The 24,648-nt window shown below is 47.3% G+C and overlaps 1 protein-coding gene across 4 annotated transcripts in view; it reads right to left on the bottom strand.

The window, feature by feature from the left end:
- The window catches only part of GAS7 (growth arrest specific 7), a 113,609-nt gene extending 98,065 nt beyond the window's left edge, over positions 1-15,544 (bottom strand). For all 4 annotated transcript variants that reach the window (XR_008238172.1, XM_052807304.1, XM_052807306.1 and 1 more), the window contains exon 1: positions 15,280-15,544. Coding sequence is in view for 3 of the 4 variants with exons in the window: in XM_052807304.1 (XP_052663264.1) it covers positions 15,280-15,462 (183 nt within the window). In the remaining variant the exon portion in view is untranslated. The remainder of the gene's footprint in view (positions 1-15,279) is intronic.
- Positions 15,545-24,648: the final 9,104 nt, after the last annotated feature.

Raw genomic sequence — 24,648 nt, 5'->3', positions numbered from 1 at the left:
AGAGAGAGAGACAATTGCCGCTCCCTGCAGAGCAGAATAAGACATCTTAGGTGTACAGGCTCTATCAGAGGACAAGCTGTAACCTTATTTGTTAAAATAAAAGTAAGTCTTTTTAAGGATTTTAACTGCACTGCATTTCAAGCTGTAAGAAGCTGGAGGCCATCTGCCCTTCAAGCTGCATGCCACCTGAGCAAAGCGACAATTACAAACCATGATGTAAAAATATTTGCTATGTGCCCTCCCTGGCAGGCAGATCCACTCATGACAGTTGTCTGTTGCATCCAAGCCAAATAGTCCTGACGATGCTAATGCTGCATTTCTCCACAGGGGTACAGGTGTGCACCCTGGGCAGGCACCACCAAGAGGTGCTGAGAGCTGCACTGTTAAAACAATGCAAGAACCCACAAGGCCTCCATCACACAGAGCAAGGCAAAGGTTATTAGTCAGCATCATCGTTATTTTCAAAAAAAGGTCTAATGACTTGGATTGATTTTGAGTATTCCATAGGTGGTGTGTGTCAGAGAGGATGAAGGTGCACAGAGGCTGAAGCACGAATCCTCTGAGATGAGAAAAAAACAGCAGAAGACTGCATGAGGCTCTCACTTCGTGGAGATGAGGACCCATCCCACCCCAGCACAGGGAGGGAAAGGCGTGAGCACAGCAATTCAAATCAACCTCCCCAAAACACTTCCCTCCCATGGGGAGGGGAAAAGGGGCTTTCAAGCTCTCTTCGCTCTAACCACAGGCAAACATTGGATCCTCCAGCACTGAAGGCAAAAGCAAATTCCATACCACAGAAATGAATGTTGAGATTCGTTCGCTCCAGGGGCTGACACTGGGGCTGGAAACAGACTGGAGTTCCTGAGCTGCTCTTCACTGGCTGCCAGGGCACGTACCCTGACCCAGCGGTGGCATCTGAGCTCAGGAGCAGTCTTGCCCCCAGAAGGCAGCAGGAGGGGGAAGGGAGGAGGGGACTCAGCCATGTGGCTCTAACAGCATTGCATAAATCAGGAACACACACACACACACACACACAGAGCACTAATCAGTGCTAACCCCGGGACTACAGGCATTCCTGCTTGTGTATTTCTGATCCTACAGTCACAAAAGAGCCATTTCCAGAGATCCACATCTTGTCCAGCAAAAAGCTACTCCATTCAGCACAGCCGGCTTTGTTCCCTGTGTTACAAAAATCACTGTCTTCCAGCTCTAAGTGCTGCTTTGCACAAGACCCAGTGCATGGCACTCGGCTGGCCCCCTCTGATCAGCCCAGCTCGTCAGCACCAGCACCTCCCCCGTCCTGCCAAAATGCTGAAAGGCATAAGAACAAGCCTATTCATAGTCAACTCAGAGGAAGGGGTAAGACCCATTGGCTGCAGAGACTGAGCCTAATGCAAAGTCCACTGAGGTCAACTGAAAGAAAAATGGTGAAGCAGAAGAGCCCTTCACAAGAAGAGCTCTGTGCAATTGAGGCTGTGGCAGCAGCTGGCTGCTGCCTGGGCCTGCCCAGCTCTCCATGCGACCCATCTGCAGGCAAACCAGCAGCCTGCCGGCCCAGGAGTGCCAAGATGTGGGCAGCTTCCCATCTGACATCAATGCAGATGATATAACAAGGTGATCTGTGTACCTGAAATGATCTGCACTTGGTTGCAAACTAGCAGCCTCTCAGCCCAGAAGATACGGGTGGAGCAGCTCTTGGCCTGGAGAAGGGAGTCTGGGGAACGCTGTGCCATTTGGTCATGGTCACCAGGGAGGTGGCAGTCCCCGTACTCCCCTGATCAGACTGGAGTGGTCCTCCCTTGGACACACAGAAGGAGTAGTGCATGGGTGCAAGCCTATAAGAACTTGCTGGGCATCACTGGCTGGAGCTCTGTGATCAAGTTCTCCAACCTACTTGAGTAAAAAAGGTAGCTGGAGATAACAGCATTCAGTTTCTCTGATTCACAGTGAGGGCAGCAGCCCTCAGCTTCTTTCCCCTTTCATGTGCTGCTTGGGGCTGGTGGTCTTTATCTGTGGGTTCCTTGTCCATGGGGCTCCAATGTGGCCAGAAGACCTCCTGTCCTCTTCCAGAAGAGAGTCTCACCTCTGAGATGTGGCAGGTCCCACCTCAAAACTGACAAGATGCCAGAGCGGAGGATCGTTAATCATAGATATGCTGTAAGATGCCCTGTTCTATCCTACCTCCTACACTGATGAGGCAGGCAGCATCCTGCTTGGCACACATTGGGCAGCGCAGAGCACCAGCCACAGTGATCACAATATGCTGGGAATAGTGATTTGCACCAGCTCTCCTCCCTGCCACTTCCAGCACAGCCAGCAAGATGCACATCAGAAGAATTTGCCATGGCCCTGTCCTTGAGCTGAATTAGAGCCCATGATCATGTCTCTGGACAGCACTGAGAGAAAGCTTTGTCCTTCACCAAAGATCTATATTCAGACTTAGTAAATTGTGCTGGCCAAAAGCAGAGGAGGAAGCAGGAGTGAGGGAGTCTAGCAAAGCCCAGGGCAATGCAGCTGAGATAGGATCAAAATTATTTTCCAAAAGGGACCCACAGATAATTTAAACATGATTTCTTTCTGGAAATACCTGAAGTTCTATTCTTCATCCCATAACAGGCTGAAGTTCAATTCCAGTCTTCATTTGGTGCCAGTTATCACTGTGATAATTAGCAGTTCACAGCGCAGAGACAAGTCATAGGGTCTCCTCTAAATCTTGCTATTGAGAGTGATTACTTGGCCTTGGGTAATGATTTAGTCCTCTTATACAGCAGCTGGCACAGGAGAAGCAAATCTGCTGCTCAGGCAGCTCATTACATGGGCAGGGCTGGAACTGCTCAGCCATGTGCTACACACACAGCCCTCAGCAGGATTTTTAAACTGAATTCTGCAGATAGTCCACACATTTCTTCGGGACTGCAAAATACACTACATTCATCAATCCAGTTTCTGGCTATTCCTTTCCGAGTTAAGCATTTGCCCACCCCTTGGAAATATAATTCCTCTTCTGTGCAATTTCTGCATGGCATTTTGCCGTTTCAGTATCAAATTCGAACTGCATTAATTCTTCATTCTCTGCCATCCCTTGCAAACTGTCACTCCAAACCTCCATTTTTCTCCTCCAAACACCTCCATACTAATTATTCCTTCTCCCCCACTACCAAAAAACTTGCCAGCTCTTGATGCTGCCTCTTCTACAACCAAGCCTCACTTCTGCAGCAACCGAAACTGCGCTTGTCATGCACCAGCTTGTCATTGTAGGTCTAGCTTTGTGGCTTTGTGGCACATGGCTCAAGGAGGAGCGTGTGAGCACACAGCAACTACAGGGTTTTGTTTTGGCAACATGAGTAAAGTGCTAAATAAGTGAATTAGAAAGGATCAGGAAGACAAAGCAGATCCAGCCAGCCAATTTAAAAGAACATTCTGAAAGTGCTTATAGATTACCAGAGGAAAAAAAAGCAGAATGACAGAATACACTCAATAGCAATGTTATAGCCATGACGGCATATGTGTTAGATACTCTTGCGAGTGCTGGTGTCTGCTGTTAGACCAACTATCACAAGCATGCTTGTGAAAACATAAACTCCTTTCTGTGAAGACTTTCAGAAGAAAAGAAGCAGTCAAGGAGTGAGAGAACTACTGTGCAAAATAAAAAATGTACAAGCCAGAGAGCAAGGAGCAGAAACAAAAAAAGTTATTCTTCCTCAAGTCAAAAGTGAACCTCAAAGGCCTGATGATGCTGCTCACTTCTCAAGTAATTCAAGAAAAGGAGAGTGAGAAGTGTGCTGTAAATATGTGCGAGTTATACATAATTTTTTACATGAGGCAAAAGCCTGAAGAGCATCAGTAAGTCTCCAGTGAACAGGTAACATCACAGCAAACAAATTACACTAGTAATAAAGGCAGAATACTACATATGGAGGTAATAATTAGAATCCTACAGGTATCTTTCATGTCCCAACCAATGTCCACCAGCAAAAATACCCTTGCTTCTTCCCTCTGTCTTCCACAAAAGCTGGTCCTTTGGCAGCCCAGGGAGCTCTCAGGAGAGGGGAGATGCTTCGTTTTAATCCCTTCCATGGTCCCCATTCAACTGCTGAATTTTTTCTCAAGAGTCTTAGGGCTGCTTGACCATGCCTCTGACTGAATGGGTGTGAGAAGGCTAGCAGAGGCCATGAGCAATGCTGAAATGCCAAAAAGCACACTGCAGGTCCAGTAAGAGATCAGATTTAACTCTGAGCTAACAGATCTGCCTCTGAAAGTTAAGGAAGATTTTACAGGGGTTTCAAGTAAAAGATAGGGGCAAATATGGGAAGATAAAATGAGCAGCTGGGGACTTTTAATTATGTTGTGATGTGCCTCTGCTCCCTCCACACTCTCACACCTTTCTCCCTTTTACCCGTTCCTGGACTCGCTGAGTGTGACAGGGCATTTCAAAGACTAAAATTCAGTGCTAATGGGACAGCCTGACAGTTACAGGCTTCGTATCCAGCCCAGAGGGAGCTCCTGCTTTCTCTCTATGTAATGTGTTAAAGCCTTGCAGTGTTGCCCCTGCTCTGGCAGCTCCACTAGCAATGCTGCCCAGCTCTGGATCGGGTGTTGCAGCAGCAAGCAGCATCACAGCTGGGCTGGGCAGACCCTCTGCAGCTTTCACGTCAGCTGCGTGCCTTCCTTGCTTCGGAGCACTCTGTAGGACAGTCACGGAAAACTCACTTGCATGCCTTCCTTATGGACCTTGGCTGGATCCATCCTATGATACAAACATCCCAGGTCTTCACAAGACTTTTTATTTTTAATTACCTTTTACTGGGCTTGTTTTCCTCCATGGAAAACCAACTGACATGGCAGAAGAGAAAGGCACAGAACTGATCAACAGGGGTACACCAAGTGATAGCAGACAAAACAGTTAATGTTGAAATTATTTTGTTCCTAGCATACACCCTGGAGACTGCAGTAGCAGAGGTGCAGAGGGCTATCGCAAGCTGCCACAGAGCTGGGAAAGCCCTGGGAGATCTGTGCAGTAAACAAACTTGGTGCTTAGACCAACACTGGAAGACCACAGTGCTTTTCCTGCCAGCATCACAGTGGGAGTATCTGTGGCTCAAGAACAGTCTGCACAGTCTACTCTTACCAGCTACGAGCACAGGAAGAAGTGCCAGACAGATCTCAAACGATGCCAGAGAAAGATTTTCAACCTTTGGTTCTGCACCCGTCTACGAGTTCAAAGATCAGTGACCACAGTCACCTGTCAGTCAGCCTAAATTCACTCCAAAGTGGCCCATACCAACAACTGAGTACTGAGGGGACTGCTCACAAATGCTGAAAAAGGTGTATGTTAAGACATTGGCCTGTTCCACTGCTAGATGCACTCTTCTACAAAATGCAGAGTGGTAGCTCCTGAGTAACCCATGGCATCCCCCTTCTGGAATTTGCCAGCAAAAAAGCAAACCACAGATGTACTAGGCTAGTACAAAAGCTGGTTTGATAGCATAATGTGGAAAACTGGATTACTAGTACGAGCAAAAAACTTTCACTGGTATTACATCCACCTGTAAAAGGAGTGTTTCCCAGGTCGGTCACCACAGCGTGTACAGAGAAAGTACCACAGCAGGCAGAGTACTACCAGCAAGTCTATACGTCATGGAGTACAGCCTGCTCTCCCCCTCAACTAAAACAAGTGCACTTTTGCTGGTATGGCAGGTATGCGAGGGGCTCTTGCAGGCCCAGCCCTCTCCCATGCCTAACCCCCATGCTGCATAGGCTCAGGCTGTCTGCCTGCACTGGAGATACAGTGCAAATCTGGAGAGCTGATAGCCCAGGTTTCCTGCCACATACCAACCCTTTACACGAGGTCCTCCTAATAGGTAATATTTTACACAGCGGCGTGACATAAAAAATTCCAACCATGCTAAAGCATACTTACATTTTTCAAGACAAACACTTGTTGAAGCACCCTGTTCTTGAAAAACAGCGGCTGAACAAACTGTTAGCCTTGATTTTACTCTGTTCTGCACTCTAAGTGGATCATACCAATAAAAGGGAGTGTGACATGTAATTAAACATGGCCAATGACACTTTAAACTGACGTAAACTGATGACAGCGTGCAAAGCACAGAGTGTCGACCATCAAGTTCATTATGCTTCTTTCAGATTTCCCCAGGTCCTCCTTCCCTGTCTGCAAATGCAGAGCCATGCTCGGTTACTGGAAATGTGCACAGCAGGGAGCAGCCACCGCAACATGGCCCAAGCTTTTGGGAGGCTTCCAGCAAATCTGCCATGTGTGCACAGTAAGCGAGGCACATCCCGTAAGCGCTGGATTCTGAAAAAGCTGCACAGAACAAGTGCTCCCTGGAAGTGTCAGAAATCAAAGACAGAAATATGGGTGCCTTATGTCAAATATTCCAAGACACGAGTTAGCAGTGCTGCCTGCCTGCCACGCTCAGCAGGCTGGCTCCCCATGCTCTGCCAATGGTGCGAACAGGATGAACACATGCAACATGAGCAATACCAGTCTTGCTGCCCTGAGTTGTAGCGTGGCCACAGCGAAAACAACTGCAACAGTCCAAAATATTTCCAAAGGCAGATACTATCTGCAATGCTGCAACACCACATACTTGATCCTATTATTGTGGGACTTCTCCAAAATAGAAGAATGTCCTATATTTGGGATTGCACTTGGTGTCAGTAGTCAGTGAAATAATGAAAACAAGTCCTGAGTACATACTCAGGCATTTAAGATTCTGGTAACGCAGAAGCAGGGTGCATTACTAAAGTGATGTGCTCCATGGGGCATAAGCAACTATGGAACATAAGGAATCATGGAGAATAAAACAAAGGTTTAATCTGGTTATTTAAATGACCGGTTAATTCCACCTGGTCATTTATTATCACACAGGTAAAAGTGAAATAAGTAGAGAAAACCAAACCCCACCAAATCTGCCAGAATCTTCTGGTCTTGGTTTCAGAGCTAAATTTTCCATTTTGGACGCCAAAATAAAGGAGTTTTTTAGAAAATACTGAGTATCTGGCATCTCATTATTCCTACTGTGTCTTTTTAAACTACATTCAGTATAAAGTACCATGTAATACATTCAGCACACGTTGTTTGCAGTGCAACACTCAAGACATTGAAGGTACATTTTGCACCGAAGCTGGAAAGTGAGACTATTTAGAGTACCCCATGCCTAACACTGCAGAAATCATTACCGTGTCTGTCTACGGATGCATGCCCCACTCAGAGCACAGAATGAACAGGCAATTATTTAGGGATCCAGACAATCTTCAAATGAGTCTTTAAATGATATACATTTTTCATCTTCACTGTATATCCACCCCTAACATGCAGGTGCATGGCAACTCATTTAATCTTTAACATCTACAAGGCAGACATCTGCAGCGAGACTGTTTTTAGACTCTCTTTGTAATCCATGGGCAGAAAGAGGTCCTTCCAGATTAAGCCTCCCATGAGTTTTTTCATCTTTTAGCTAAGGATAAAGAAAAACATCTTTAAAAATTCTGTCCTGTGCAATTTCTGCAAAGCTACCAATGTGACTGTTCTCACCTGCTACAGGTGCAGCATCCATGAGTCCATCTTCTGCAACACCCCAACTTGTGCAGAGGACAGAAGAGCTCACAAAAAATGCCACACCCATCAGTAAGATCCTTCCTTTCACAAATATTCACTTTTTAAATTCTATCTATAACTTCAACAGTCCAAGACACTTATCACCAGGTACATGATAGACTGCACTCTTACAAGCGAGGGATTGTGAACTATAGTATCACATCTCCTTCACACTCTCATGGGGCTTTAAAATACCTCAGAAACCTTGATCAAAAAGTGATCTTCTGGCAGCAAAACATTTCCTCACTCTTTGAATATGAGAAAATAGATTATTTCATTTCATTCACATTTTCCAGAAATGTCAATGGTCAGATGAGCAGAAGTTTCAAGTCTGAAAAGATACAGTTACACAAAGTCATAGATATGAAAAATGACACTTCGAAACTAAAATGCAAAGCAATACCACACGATTCTCATTGTCACTCCTATCCCACAAATGCCCCACTTTGGACAAAGATTTGCTGTTGAATCACACAAACAGATCAGCCTCAGCAGCTGTGAGCACTGAATTTTGAAAACTCTGCCCTTCCCCCTGAGACAACACCCACAGCAGCCTCCATTGCGAATCTCCCCTTTGCCTTCCTTGGACATCTCCAAAGGGAGTCATCCCTGCACCGGGAGAATCAAAATCATCCTTCTGCACCTGGAGGAGATGCTGTCCCCTCTTCGGCCGTGGTTGCTGCTCCTCCCCAGCACCATCTCTCAGTGGCAGCAGAACAGCCAGAACGCTCAAGGCAGTGCCACAGGCACCCCCGGGCAGGGCCGGCAGGAGACCCGAGTACCAGTTCCAGCCTGGCAGTTGCTCAGCCAAGTAGCTTAACTGCTAAGCTTGCAGCATCAGAAGCTGAACACCATACAGGTTTCCTGAGCACAACGCTGTGCTCACTCCCTAGCCACCTAAAAACCACAGAAGGGATCAGCACCCACAGCCTTATCACACTGGATTATAGACCAGATTCCTCTCCCATCACACAAGACTACATATTGGAGCATTACTTGTTCCATGGAGTATCCTTAGAAAAAAGCAGTGGTAGCAGCCACATTTGTACCTGAGATCACCACACTTCCCCTTGGTCCTTGTTGCTCTCTATGACTCTTTATGTTGAATTGATTTTTGAGTGGGGAGATGGAGGAACGAGGGAGTGTGATAACAAACTCCAAGGATGCTGAAGAACCTGCTAAGAAAGCAAAGCAGCATTGCTGCATGCAGGAGGTACCGACACCACATACAAAGAGCCCAGGCCTCAGGTACTCACAGCCAGCCAGGTACTGCCCATACACAACCTTATTCTTTTTACAGTCATCAGGAAAAGAAAGCTCTGTTGCAATAGGTACCAACATCTCCTGTTTTCCAAGCGTATTGTACACATTATATAGCTCCCATGATAGCAGAGAGCAGCTCCAGCAGCTGCTTGTGCCAGCCCTCGCTGTGGCAACACACAGCACAGCCGTCAGGTCGTAGCACTGGCTACAGTAATGCTCATTTCTAGGACTGGCTGGATATTTTCTGACAAAATGTTTTAGGGTTTCTCTTGGTCAAAATACTCTCCATCACTAACCTGAGGAAAGAGAAATATAGACAATAATTTTTTTCTCTCTAAAAATAGGGGTTTCATTATAATACTGTTTCACATAAATGTTCAGAAGTTTAATTTTGTCATGAAATGGAATTCTCCTTGCTCATCAGCTGGCAGGTTCTAGTTTCTCCTTAAGGACACTGTCTCCTTGGATCATATCAGCTTACAACATGATAGAGTTTGGCACAGAAATCCTCTGCACGTTCTCTGCTATTACAAAATAAATTAGAGGCATTATCGTTTCTATGAATTCCTTTTATCCTTTTTTTCTATGACTACTCAGGCACAAAGAATGAAGCAGTTCATGCCATGCCATGTCTCCCGCAGCTGAATGTGCCACAACCTCCAGGCTCACCTGTTTGCACATTTCAATGTCCCTGTGGCAGATGTCACAGGTTGGGTTAGGTGAGGTGAGTTACCCCCCCAAATATTACACAGCAGTGGAAGTAATGTATACTACTGTCTGATGCCTGCACGTGCACCATGCATCAGGGAGAAGCATGCGATTCTTTCCTTCCAAAGTGCCTCACGGTTCCAGTAAATCAAGCTGTGAAAGCGCAGACAAGATCAGTGGCAGCTCTCAGTCCTACTCAGTCCAGCTAGCTCAGTCAGATTCCAGAGCCACCTCCATCCGTGCTAGAAGCACACACTGTGCTTCGTACAGAGACTTACATCTGTGGGATGACTGAAGCTATAAGAAGTGCTGACAATTTTCAGCAAATTTGCATATGTTGCTACTGCTGCTGCTTATATAACTGAATTCTAACTAACCACAAATACAAAAAGCAATGCCCGAAATAGATTTTAAAACAAACCACTTGCAAATGTGACTGAATGACACATCTCCCTACCCCTCTGAAAATCACTTCTCTAGAAAAGGCAGACGCAACAGCCAGTGTTTCCCCAGAGGGTCCCATGCAAAGCACCTCCTGGAGTACATATCCTAGAGGTTTAACACCACCTCAGCCTCTTGACATTTATACTGCCCTGCACCAATAGAGGTTGTGACAAACTGGGACACACCTGGGACTTGTCCTAGGTTGCTCTCAGGTCTGGAGCCATATAGATCTTTCTACACACATCATCATCCCAAACATCTCTGATGCAGGTGGGTTGAGGAGGCAGTCAGCCTCTAGGTAGGAAACATTTTGTTGCCTTCAGCTGTTATGAAATCCCTCACTGTATCACACACCACATTCCATTTGCTCTATACCTGTGTTCACCATGGCAGTGCTGGCTTGAAGGACTGCTCATTGCCTGTATTTGCACAGAATCCTCTTTGCACCAGGTTGGAAAGGGCAATTGCTTAACCTGGGACTGCAACAGTCTGGTACAGAGGGTGCCGGTATGGCTCTGCTCAAATGGTCAAAAAGTCAGGCAAAAAATAGAAGAGTACACATGAGGGAGGAAATGGTCAGAAGATGCAGCTGCTAGTCCCCAACTTTCAGGTCTCATGGCTGACATAGCTGTAAATCGCCAGAGGGGTGAAGGCTGAAGCTGATGGTGTATCTACTCAATGGAATATGGATCACAAGCAACAACATCACTCCTTTCCCAAGCCCTTGAATTTGCAGAAAAGTGTTGCTTGCTTACAGACCAAGCTCAAAGCAAAACCCTATGAATTTGGCAGCACTCTTTTGGACTCCTCTGGTGTCAATGGATGCCACATTCCGGAAATATTGGTTAGGGGCTGTTTCTCCATTAAACTACTATCTCCAAGAGCACAACAGTATAAGAAACAATATTTGGCTTCCCAGCACAAGGAAGACAAGGACACGCTGGTGCGAGTCCAGCAATGGACCACAATGATGATTAAGGGATGGCAGCATCTGTCATACAAGGAAAGGCTGAAAGAACTGGGACCGTTTAGCATCAAGACAAGAAGGCTTGAGAGGGATGTTATCAATGTGTATAAAAACCTATGGGGGGGACGGTAAAAAAAGCAGACACAGACTGTTCTCAGTGATATCCAGTGAAAAGATGAGACACAACAGGCATACATTAAAACACAGGAAATCCCTTTTAAACACAACAAAAAACTGTGAGGGTAGTCAAACACTGGAACACATTGCCCAGAAAGGTTGCAGAGTCTCCATTCTTGCACATATTCAAAACCTGACCAGACATGGCCAGGGAAGCTGGACTAGCTGATCTCCAGAGGTCTCTTCCAACTCAGTGATTCTGTGAACAAGACCACAGCAGCCTCCCCGACTGCTGCCAATGAGCCTGCCCTCAGGGAACCCATCTGGAACCCCATCACGGTGCTAATACCCTCCCTTGCTCACTTTGCTCTCTACTTTTGAAAGTCTTTTGGTTTATGCTATCCCTTTTGCTCTATGACAACTGTATCCTCTCCAGAGTTCACAGAGACATCTTGTTTCTGTCTTATCCCTATCATACACTTCCCAAGTCCTCCTCCAGCTCTCATTGTTTCCATCATTGCCATGAGCAGGAACCTCCAGCCATCATTGTTTTCTTCTAACCCACCACTGTGGGCTTGCAGCAACCACAGGAGCAGGAAAAAAGTATGCCAAACATCTTTACCTCTTTACCTCCCTGTGTCTCTCTTGCCCCACATTTACTACAGTTTTGGTCCTTTCCTTGATCTTCTGTGATGAATGAACTGAGAACACGTTTTTGCTAGCAAGAGAACTCAGGAGGCAAAGGCAGCAATCCCTCAGGAATGCCCATCTCTAGCACTGGAGTTCATTTCCCACAAGCCACCTTCATGGTTTTCTCAGAGCTGTCCAACCCCACATTTGCCATTAAAACCCATTCTGGTTAACCACCAGCCATGGATACCTGTTTTTCTTTGCAAGAGCCAAGAGCTCCCTCTCAGTGTGAGTGCACACAAGGAGGAAGAGCCTGCCCTATCCTCAGCTCCTGGATAAGCCAGCTAGAGCCATGTGGCAGCACGCAGATGATCAGTGCTGGCAGTTCCACAGCTCGGCTGCCTGTGAAGAGACGCAGGTGGTGTTGGTAGAGCACGGTTCCTCCCAAGTCAGAGATAGCATCAGAAACAGTCATTTCTCCTCTTTCGTCCAGCAGGAACCAGCATGCTGGAGACTGGCTGCTAAACTAACTGCTCAAGGGTGGAAGAGAGTCCCCTCTCAGCTGCTGTCTTTCATACCTTTCTTGCTTCCCTCTTTCAGCTCAGGACCAAAACTCAGTGAAGACTTTAGAGCAGTGCTGTCAGAGGAGATTTCAGTGATGGTAAACATGAAGTTGTATGAATGAGAAAATCCAGCCTGCCTGTCTATACACAGTGGCAGGCTTAAAGTTACAAAGGCTTCAGAAGAAGGCCATCTCCTTTTGCTAGCACCCAGCCACCTGACAGACTTTGTTGTGAGGAGAAAGGGTGTGTGCCATGCAGGCCAAACCCTGCCAGCCCTGGCATGCCTTGGACAATGCTGTGAGCCACGTGCATTCACTGCTGTGGCAGAAAATGCAGCCAGCTGTCCTTTGGGACAATGAGCTCCAGAGAGAGGAGCACAGGTACCTGCTGGAGTGAACTGGGCGTGGGGAAGTGAGGGCAGGACAGAGGGTAGGCATAACATCTTTGTTTTTCAACAACAGCATGTGGTTAAGTTCAGCTCAGAACATAATGCTGAACCTTACTGAAAGCTGCAGGGCCAGGGCCACCCAAAGCCAATATAAGTACTGGTTGGTACTGAAAGAAGAATCGTGTTCATGGCCCCATGGCCCACCAGCTCCAGTGTCAATGTGGTTGGACAGGGGCTTGGATCAGAGAACAGAGAAGGACAGTATTTCTGTCATTATGTCTTTCAGTTAGGTCAGGTCCCTGAGCAAGCTAGCTGCGTACCTGCACACAAGGGAAAAGCTACCTGCACAGAGCCATGAGAGAGAAACACACACAGATCTTTCTTCCTCTCATGCATCTACTCTACTGTAATGTGTGCCAAGTACTTGTGGTCCCATAAATTTGGTTAATTTGGTTAATTAGCTCTCATTTGACATATTTATTAACTCCGGCTCATAGTCCTTATTAGGCACCACCTCTGGAGAAAAGGAGAACATGCCAGAGTGAACACCACTCAGCACTTGCCATCTTTCTTACCTTCTTTCCAAAAGTTTGCTCAAGAGAAAGGAGGCTAGGATGTGTGGACAACTGGTCTGCAGCAAAGTTGTCAGTGGTACATAAGCCAAGGATCAAAAGGGCACATTTGGGGGGCTGCAGGCACCGATCTGAGCACAGTGGAACTTGCTCAGACTTAAGTAGGAAAAGAGGAGTTTCCAAGAGGGAGATGATAAGACAGCAAAGTTATTGTGTACAAAGAAGTGATTTTCCACTGCCTTTGCTGAGCAGAGTTTGTCTCATCTCATCATACATGTTGCCTCAAACAATTCCTAAATTCCTGGTTAGATGTGTAAATATTTAGCAATTTGTGAAACCACAAACATTCACATATCTCAGTAAATGATCTTGTAGGTGGCAAAAGTGACAAACAAAAGGACTCCCACATTCTTAAACTAACAAAAAAAGTGCTTCAGTGGCACAGAAAAGTCCCTGGCCTCACTGTTGTAGCACTGAGTGGGGAAATTTTGCTTCTTCTTTCCTGCCTTTCCAGGTAAGAATGAGAAACAGAAACTCAGTGGAAACATCACAGATTTTTTAATTCATTTGGACTAGCGAAACCAAAAGGCAATGCCAGATCTATAGGCAAAAAGTCCTTTTGCACAGAACCTTTTGCTCACAGGACATTGCTCTGTATGCATCTGGTGGGCCCGGTTCTGCTCAGGGCTGTCCTGCCACTCTGGATTCCCCAGAGGGTGTGCATGGAAAACCTGGGGCAGGTAGTGCCTGCCTTGCATGTAAGCAAAGCAGGCTGGCTGATTCCCCTTAGAAACCTGGAGGACAGAGGCTGACCTGAGAAACATTGTGCTGCTAACCACTTTAGCCCAGTCATCACAGGGACACTGCTTTAGGAAACCATTTCCATACCCGCATCCTAGGTTAAGTTCCAAATAGACAACAGGGCATGGTCAGCAAGGGAAAGACTGATGGGCTCACAGCAGGTTCTTGCTTTGGTACGTGAGATGCTTCAGATTTCACTTTCAAAAATGCAGAGATTGTGAAGGCAGTCTTCATGGATGTATATTTTACACTCGCATTGTGCCTTGTTTGCATAGGAGAGAAAGTAATAAGTTCAGATGCAAGCAGTCCTGAGGTGGGAATACAACTGTTGCCCTAGCTGTCAGGGCCCTGAAAACAACTGAAGCTAACAGAGCTTCTCAGCATCCTGATGGAAAGTCCATGACCTTTGAGTCTGGGCAACTGACTCTAACTCTGCTGGGGCTCTCTGGGGCTATGCCACATATACAGCAGCAAGGTATCTCCAGCCAGCTGGGGAACTGTTGCAACAGAAGGGACGTATCTGAATTACCGTTTCCACAATGTAAAGCCAAGTGATGTTCAGTGAAAGGAAATGAGAGGGAGAGGGAAGAGGAGAAGGAGAGAGAGAGGAAAGAGGGGAACCTGCCCAGCATCTGGCCCACATGGATGATCGACAGGAGCTGTGTCACCTCAGCCACTGGTTTCTGCTGCTGTTCAGCAATTGTGAAAACACAAGTGTCCAGAGAACCCCGCAGACTGCCACGCACCCTGAACGCTGCCACTCCATGGCTGTGACTGAGGGTACCAGAAGCTCCGGCTTCCGGAGCTGGGCCGGGCAGGCTGTTCCTCCTCCGACTGCCGCATACTCTTCCCAGCACCCAGCACACTGCAGACCTGGGGTGGCCGGGGCACCAGCTCTGCCCTGGGTACAGGGCAGAGCGATGCGGAGGTGGGTCCCCGACAGCAACGCCGGTGTGCAGCCGCGCGTTCCGCCCCCAGCACTGCTGGCACACCGCTGCCAGCCGAGCTGGCGGCTGGGGCGGGACGGCCCCGGGCTGTGCCCAGCGAGCCGAGCGCGGGGCGCTCCGGGACGGCTCCTTCCCCCGGCCCGGCCCGGCCCGGCCCGGCCGCCGAGCGGCTCCCGCCCGCCCGCCCCCCCTCCCCCGCCGCCCGCCCGCCCCCCCTCCCCCGCCGCCCGCTCGGCGCGGCGCCGGCCTCGCTCCTACCTCCAGGAGCTGCACGTAGCTGGCCGGGAACCAGCCGCGCAGCCCGTCCTCCTTCTGCCCTTCCCACCAGCCGCCGTCCGGCACCTGCAGCACCGTGATCAGCTCCCCCGCGGCGAAGCGGAGCCCCTGCCGGTGCCGCTCCCCGGAGAAGGGGTACAGCGTCTGGCAACGCGAGCCCGACATCCTGCCGAGGGACGCGGCCGCGCTCCGCCCGCAGCCGCCCCGGCCTCGGCCGCCGCTCCGCGCCCGCCCGGGGCGCCGCTGCCCGCCCCGCGGCGCGCAGGGCTGCGGGAGGGCCCGCGCTGGCCGCGCCCCTCGCCCGCCCCGCTCCGCTCCGCTCCGGGGGCGCGGCGGGCGCCGAGCGCGGGCGGGGGCAGCAGCAGCGGCAGGGGCGGCGGCAGCGGCAGCGGCAGCGGCAGGGGGAGCGGGAGCGGGAGCGGGGCAGCCCCGGCGCCGGGCGCGCACGGGCACCGCCGGCTCGAGGGGGGTGGGGGAGAGGCGGGACAGGGACAGGGGAGGGGGAAGGGGAGGGAGGGGGAGCGGGGCAGGGGGGCGGAGAGGCCACCGGGGTGCGCAGCCCGCTCCGCGCGTGTGGCACTCCTGTCGGCGGGACAGCGTGTGAGAGAGAGAGACCGTGTGCGTGTGACCCTGAGAGACAGAGCGCGTGTCTTCGTGAGAGACAAGGCGGGGAGAGACGCCGTGTGTGTGCGAGAAACACTGGGGGGGGGGGGGTGACAGACACTGCGTGTCCGAGAGACATGGTGTGTGACACCTGTGTGCTCGACACCCCTCTGTGTGTCTCTGTGTGTGTGTGTGACACAGCACATGTGGGGGACAGACACTGTGTGACCCCTTGTGTGTGTTAGTGATACCCACGTGTGTGTTTCAGAGAGGCACCCATGTGTATGAGAGTCACCATGTCTGTGACACAGACTCCCGTGTGTGTCTGTGAAAGGTGCCACGTGAGATACTAAGTGTGTCCAAAGCATGTGAGACACTGTGTGTCTGACACCCGTGTGTGTGTGTGCAACACCTGTGTGTCTGTGAGAGACGGTGTGTGAGACACTGTGTGTGCCTGTAACACCGCATGTATGACCCTGTGTGTCTGAGACACTGTTTGTACATTTGGAGACACTTGTGTCTGTGTAAGTGTGAGACACCTCTGTATGTCTGAGACACTGTGTGTATTTGTGACACACACCCAAGTGTGTGAGATCCATTTTGCCTGAAAGACATCATGTGACACACCCAAGCATGTATGAAACATCCAAGTCTGTGTGACACATCCTCAAGTGCATGTATCTCTGCAACACCCAGCTGAATGCACAACTTGCCCCGTGTGTGTCTGACTGCAGTATGCATGTGAATTGCACTTGTGTGAGACACCTCTGTGTATGTGACACCCTGGTCTGTGTGACACCTCTGTGTATGTTGGAGATGTACTGTGTGTGTGTGTGACACCCTCATATATGTGACACTCGTGCATATGTCTGTGTGAGACACCACTGTGTGTGTATTTGTTTATGAACACCCCACTTTGTGTGCACAACTTGCTCTGGGTGTGCATGCCTGACTCACTCCCCAGCACGTGTGACTCCTCTGTGTGTGTAAGACACATCTGTCTTTGTGCACGCAGGTGTGTATGAATGTGTCTGTGTGTCTCTGTCCACGCACACACACCTGAGTCACTGCACATATGTAATATACACCTGCTTGTACGTGTACGAGCACTGGTGTGGATGTGTGTGTATGAAGCCCAGGCATACATGCATGTGTGACTTGCTGCAGGGCAGGCTGCCTGACCTACTCAGTGTGTGTGTGTGTGCACGCGCGCGCACGTGTGTGGGGGTGAGAGGATGTGCACATATGAGACTCGCCCACATAGTGCTTGAGATCTCCACGTGTGTATGGGTGTACCTGAAAGGCAGGGCATGCATACCTGAATGACTCTGTACTATGTCTTGTGTGTTGTTTATGGGATGTGTGTGTGTGTTTGTGTATGAGACTCTCCCACAACTGTGTGTGAGAAACTCAATCTTGTGTGAAACTCAACCTTGTAGGAAGGTGTATGTATGTTTTCTTGTGCAGGAGACACCTGTGTGCATGTGAGAGACTTACCTGTGAGTGTCACTTACTGGGGTGCATGTGAGCGTGTGTCCTGAGGCCGAGCTCTGTGTGAGTCACACCCATGCATTTGTATATATGGCTCCCCCTGAATGGGTGAGACTCACTCATAAAGGAGACTGACCTGTATGTGTGCTTATGGGGCAACCATGTGTGACCCAGCTGCATGTGTGTGGCTGTGTGTTTGTGTGTAAGCTGGCTGTATGTGTGCCTGTGTACGCCTGTGCACCAGAGACTTACTCCAGAGTGCCTGTAAAAATCAGTGACTGGTGTGACTCACTGCACCACGTGTACAAGGGTCTCATCATGTTTGTGCAACCTGCTGCATGGTGATCTGCACCTATGGTACCCATCAGTGGTATGTGTGGCATGTGGAGGAGAGGGAGAGACTCACTTCTGTGTGTGCAGGATTACGCCAGCACGTGTGTGGAAGGGATGAGGCAAAAGGAGTTGGATCTGCCTGACAAGCACCCCACAGCCGTATCCAAGCCTGCCAACCAGCATCCTTTTGTAGTCAGTCGTTGGAGAGGGGAAAGGAGGGCACAAACCTGCTGCTGTATTCAGACATCAATGAGATGAGTGGGTCCTTCTCCCCGCTGACTGATGGGAGCCAGATGTGCCCAGTGGACATGTCCATGTCTCCTCTGATGCTCACTCTGTTGGTTGTCTCCCAGGCACTGCATGTCTGTGGGTGAGCAGGAAAACACGTGTCTACTTTCAGTGCATTTATGAGACCCTTAGGTGTGTGCAAGTGTGTGAGCACTGAACTCAGTGTGCATGTGTTAGAGAACCTTGTTGGTCCACAGGAGAGGCTTGCTGCAGTACAGGGGTGCATGACTGACTCCAGAATACACACGCACGCCTGTAAGACTGCACTCGTCTGTGTGTGTACACATCATTAATTTCAATGTGTGTGTGACAGTCCGCCATGAATGTGGCAAAAACTCACAATGTGTGTAACTCACAGAACTCAGGATGTGTGGTTTGATTCAGCACAGTGTGTGTATGTCTCAACAGCAGTAGGCATACACTGGATTTCTCTGTAGTTTGGTGACATCCTCCACTCAGGGACGTTTGAGACATAGTGTGCACATATATAAGCCACGGTGTATTCAGGCTCCAGAGAGCATGAGATCTCTGTCAGTGTGTGTGATTCTCCCTGTGTGCATTACAAAACTATCTCCATGTTCCAGTCAATAACTCCACCGGGCTTATGATTATGATTATGTGCACGAGTCAATTGCGTATCCCAGTCTGCTAAACAAGAGTGCCTGCCTGTACGCTGCATATTTGGGCATGCAGGTGTTCACATGACTGCAACCTGTGTGTGATGTTCCTTGTCCATTTGTAACTTCCTCAACTTAGGCGTGTACATGACCTTCTACAGTGTGTGCAAGGCAGGTGTTCCACCTGTCCGTGGCCCTCTATGTTTATGCACAGCCACGTGCTTGTACAAATGATTTCAGGGAGCAGGTGCTGGTGTGGGTGCTGCACTTCAAGGCACATGCATCAACTTCTGTTCCAATAGAAAGGACACAGGTGCTTCTGTGAGTGCCTCCAAGTTTTGCACAATTTGTGGTGGTTTGCTGTGAGCTCAGTCCTTTTCACAGACCCCATCTGACCACTAACTCCTGTATGGCCTGTCCTGTTTCTAAGATTCAGATTCCTTTCTCCTCCATCTTTTTTCATTAAGGAAGAGCCTCTCATTTCTCCTTTTGATTTGTTCTTGTTTTGCAATCAGTAGTGAGGAGCAAGTTCAGAACAACTACCATCTTTTTTGCCCATAATGTACCATCATGTGTATGTCTCCTGGCTGGCCTGGGGCTGCACAGGCTTTTTATTTAGGTGACACTTTATTAGAGTATTTTTCTCTCTCTCTTTTCCTGGAGTTTTACAAATTTGCAATACCTTTTTCTTTAAAGTGAGTAATCAGGTAGCCTGACTGTAGCCTTTCTCCTGAACATTTCAGAAGGTGACTTTCAATGTAGATGTCCTTCATTTAGACAGGCTAAGAAGAAATCTGAGCTGAGCTCTCCAGGGTTTTTTCTTAGGATTCTTTCAACAACTTTCCGACTACCTTCCACAGTTCTATTTTTGATTCTCTGAATTTGTGGTAAATTGCTTAATATCATCCCCTTTTGATAAGCATTTAAGCTGATAACTATTGAACTATGATCCATTATGCGTTATTATCATACTAGCTGTGCCTTGCTTGGCAAAAGCAACAGACCTGGTATCATGGCACACATCCAGGTACATCAATCAGCTGTATTCTCTAATGATACCATTTATAGATGGCAAGAACTGAAATGGAACAAAAACCCCCATATTTTTCTTCAGCATATACAAACCCAGCTTTGCCTGTGTTGGAACGCAGATCCATATAGTTTAGACCTTCAATGTACAACAATGAATTTTAGTCTAAATTTTACTTTTCTTATGGTTAATGTTGCAAGAATACTTAAATATTTTTCTTCGGTTTATTCTCTGATATTCTTTTCCTCTGCTATTTTTATACTTCCAACTTGTTTTGCTTTCTCTTTCTCTCCCTTTCTGATATTTGTGCAGGCTTCTGTCCTTCTTTGCATGAATATTCTTGATGAGAAAGCCTCTAGCAGGGTTTTAGTCATAGGGTTGTCCACTTCCTGAAGCAATTATAAACTTCAGCTTTTCAGCAGGCAAGCCCAAATGTAAACACTAACTTCATTCTTATTTTGCATTTTCTTTCTAAACCTGTTACTATAACTTCATTTTGGCTTGTGTACGAATGTCCAGTATGTAAACAGAAGGGCTCCATTCTTGACAAAGGATCCCTTTCAGTCACTGGAGGTACACACCTCTGGAACAGGTCCCATAAGTAATCCTCATTTCATTGTGCAGATAATTACATGGTTAGTTTGTCTTGAGATATGTCTGGTCCTTCTCCTCAACTTGCAAAATGGCTTTACTTCTTGCACAGAGAGCAGGTCTTATCAAAGGCTTAGACCTATGTTTGCTTCTGCATCATGTATTGTCTTTATCATGAAGGATGTTAAAGGGTGATATGTTTACTGCCTATGAGGAAAATTATTAATGAGCATAGAAAGCTTTTTTATCTAGCATTAAGATATCAGAGCCAGAGTCACTAGATGGAAGACATAGAAGCCATCCCAGAAACAATGCAGATTTGCAACTTCAAGTGTACCAGGCATTGGAATGAATTGGTCAGCTTTCAGTCTCAGCCTTGTTTTCTATCATCTGTTTCAGTTCAGCTAAAGCATCTCGGCTGGATACAGGTGTTCTCTGGCCAGTCTGACTGAATGATCTAAACAATCTCTCTGGCTGTAAGATCTCTCTGACTTTATTTTCTGTGCCATCATAACTGTCATACTCACTCTGTCATCTGTTCTGGGAGGGTACTCACTTAGCAATGAGAAACCAATTCTAAAATTAGTGTCACATGAACATATTCTGCATTAGGATGAGACAAATCTCCCCTTGAAAGGACCTTTTTCTCCCTGTCTGCTACCAAAGAGTCTAGGGTGATGACCTCAGTCTTAGACATCTAACTTTTTAACAAACCTTAGTGTCACTGAAATGCTGTCTGTGAATGAGAAAGAGCCAACTTCATGTAACGCTGCAGAGAGCCTCAGTTATGGTTATCCAGCCAGAGAGAATTTATTCCATGATTTTACCGATTGTACCTGGAGTTTAAAATGACCCCACTAAAACAAGCCCTATACAGATGGGCAGATTCCCTGAAGAGGGACCTAAGAACATCTTGGGAATAACAGAAGAAAGTTCACATCTGACAGTTGTAGAGGCAGCATGGTCAATGTTTTGTTTGTTTAAAGCAACATCTGACAATCTGTCTAGCCCATGGAAAAGAGCTAAATTACTCCTGCTGTCTTCACTGAAAAGATCCTGCAGAGCTCGAAATGAGAAAGGGTTGGCATAGGTGCCTGGGAGAGTTTTATAGTCATGATGGACTTGAGATTCACATGAATAATTGATTGGCCATAGCTGTTTGCAAGACAGGAGATCTCCTGAGGCCAAGAACCAGGAAAAAAAGAAACTAAAAAGAAACCACGTGTAGCACTAGATCTTTAAATGACCTTTGAAGTCTAAACGACTAGCAGAAATTAGTTCTGGTTTTGGAGAGGAAATGTTCTGAGCCTGTACACAAAAGATACTTCCAGTTGTTAAAATGCTTAAAAGCTATAGCTTTTGATAGAAGGGACCATTCTCAATGCTTTGAACAGCCAAGACATAAGAATAGATACAGGAGCTCAGAACAAAATTTCATCTGGTCTATAGTCTTCTTTCTGACTGCAACTCAAAGAGAATGCATAGGGTGGAGTGAAAGAGGAGGACAACACATAGCAGTGCTTCCCTTGAATATTCTCCCATCATCCACCAAACTGTGGTTTAGGGATTTCCTAAGCCAGATATTCTTGAGTATCACACTTGGAAATTTAGGCATCCAGGACCTCAAACATTCCAAGCAGAGGACTCAGAGTTATGAGTCATGTTCATATGACCAAATATGTGATTCAAACACAATTAAAAAATGCACTTAATGATACAGAATGGCTTTACCTTTGATTTCTGCCTTTAGAGTGTTTCTTGTGGCTCTGCTGACCTTGGAACTCCCCTTGTACAAGGTCAGTTCTGAAAAGATCAGACATGCAGTGCCCTGCCTGGCTGTGGCCATTGTAAAACTTTGTGATATTCCAGGGCAGGTTTAGTCATCTTTGTCGTAACAGTGCCCAGAGCTGTACCTACTATTTTAGAGTCAGACATAAACAAATGTAGTCTCTGTCTATAAATGGACAGTGATATTACATGAACAAACAGCTTGTGGTGATTCACCTGAGACTAAACTGGATTTGCTTGCCAGGATAGTTCACCTGGAGAGCTGACTGCATCCATTCACCTCTTTTCTTGGAAGCAGGCTGAGAATAACAAACTGTTCTGATAACATCAGCCTACTTCCAGTCAACATATTTCCTACTGAGAGGCAGGGCAGGTCCCACCCTGTTACATGACAGGCACATATTTGGTCATATAAATGTGACCAACTCTGACTCTTTGCCTTAGAGTTAGGTGTCAACAGCAGCCAGTTGTCACAAACCCCTTGTCTGAAATGGTGGTGCCATGCCTTCTCTCCAGCAGTTCAGTGTTCATCTCTGTCTTCCTGGGTCTCTGGAAAGCCTGTCACAACAATGTGCTCCAATCAGCTGGCTACAGAATTTCAGGAAAGAGCTTCCCTCAGTCCGTCGCTGCTGTTCTTGGTGTAAACTGAATATGCAGGGCATATCCAGGGCATTTCATGATGGTCAGGATGCTCACAAAGAAGAGGACAGGCTTGACTCTAGACCACCTCAATCATTCCTAAGCATTTCTATTCATTAGAGCAGATACTGTAGCCTTGTCCTCTCATCTTTCAGCTCTATAAACAGTATGTCACACAATTTCACTTATCGAATGTTTAACTGTTTCATGCTAAATGGAAAAGCCATTGAAGGGGAAGAAAGGCATTATACATAAATCATATAGTTTCAGTACCAGTAACAAGCCAGCTGTGGCCATTTGGGTCTCAACTTCTAAGTGTTATACAGCACAAGACAAATAGTTCTGGATCAGACCACAGGTCTGTCTGTTTTACTATCCTGTTTCCAGCAACATCTAATAACAGAAGTCTAGGGAAAAGGACAGGTGCAGAAAGATATTTCTGCAGAACATCCTCTTGATTTCGAGCAAATGATAGCTCAGGTCTTCCCCAAGAGGGGGTATCTTGTATTTAATAGCTCATTTCTATTATTTAGGGCAGTTATTTTTTGAGCCCATGCAAACTTTTGGCACCTATATAATTCTGTAGCAAGGGTTTCCAGTGCAGGCACTATATTTTGGAACCTGTCCCTTGCCTGTTTCATCTGAGGCAGTGCTGGCCCCCAATCAGAGGCACAACCCACCCACAGTGACCTTTATACCATTATAGTTGCCCTGATGTCCAAACCTGAACCATTGAACTGAAAGTTACCTGCATGTGGAGATGTGGGCATGAACCTACATGAATCACCTAGTTCAAGGGTCTTAAGAGATTTGTCCAAGATCACATGGAGAGGCACTGGAAAAGCAGGAAAACATCCCAAGAGGACTCTGATGAAAGCACCTAAACCTTCCTTCAAACCTCCTTCTCTCTGGCTTAGTATCAGTCTTAGTGGTGTGATCCGGGCTTGCCAGATCATCTACAACAGCTTGCTGGGTCCCAGAGCATCCGATCTTTTCTTTTGATCCCACAGAGAACTGGGCTTCTGGCCAGCTAAGAAGAGCAATCCAGCTAGGCAGTCCTCTAGCCAAACTCCCTCTGGGTCTGCTAGTTTGGACATTGGTATTTCACTGACACTAAGCTTCCCTCTTCAGCATGAATTGCTCATTACTTGAATTCCATCAGGGATTTCTTATGTCATGAAAGAGCAGAGATTCTGCCTGAACACACTGAGCAGGACTGACTGCTTTCTGTGGATAAAGTTGTTGATCTGTGTGTATGTGTGTGCCTGTATCTGCAGGACATAGATGTCTCAGTGTTTTCCTCTCAATGGTGTCTCTGTTCTGCAACCATCTGTGTATAAAGCTGCTATTCTCTCGTGAACAATGACTCATACAGGAAAGTCTCTAAGAATTAGGCAAGAACTATGTTCATCCTGAGTACTATTGAAGATGAGGATTCAATCCCATAAACTCTTGGAAACTCAGCATTAGTTTTCCCTTGACAGCTTTAATCTATAAAATCTGCTGTTGCTGACACACATTTACAAACAACAGGTTGGCAGTAAACTGCCTCTGCAGATGGGCCCTGCAAGTCCACCACTTGCTTCTGACAAAGACCCAGCACAGCACTGCTCACTGTGGCCAACCTTTTCCTCACTCCATTTTCCAATGAGGATCCACCTAGTGACTCTTCCGCCTCTTACATTTTTCTCAGCCCCCACAGATGACTCTCTCCAGTCTTTTCCCTTATATTTCCAGGCTACTCTGCATCTCTGCCAACTGCAGTGGGTGAGTGGGAAAAAGTAGGGTCACTGTTCCCAGCACCCTGCAAGCTACACCTGGACCTGGAGCTGTTCAAAAGACTGTGAAGTTGGCCATAGGGACTATCTGGGGCAGTGATCCATATTGGTATCAAAAAAATCATTACGATCTTCACTTTATATATCCAGCAAGGTTTGGGTACTTAGGAAATAGCTGAAAGAAAGGAAGTAT

The sequence above is a fragment of the Harpia harpyja genome, chromosome 14, assembly GCF_026419915.1.
Source record: "Harpia harpyja isolate bHarHar1 chromosome 14, bHarHar1 primary haplotype, whole genome shotgun sequence".
NCBI classification, from domain to species: Eukaryota; Metazoa; Chordata; class Aves; order Accipitriformes; family Accipitridae; genus Harpia; species Harpia harpyja.
This window is presented reverse-complemented; position numbering and strand designations above follow the sequence as displayed.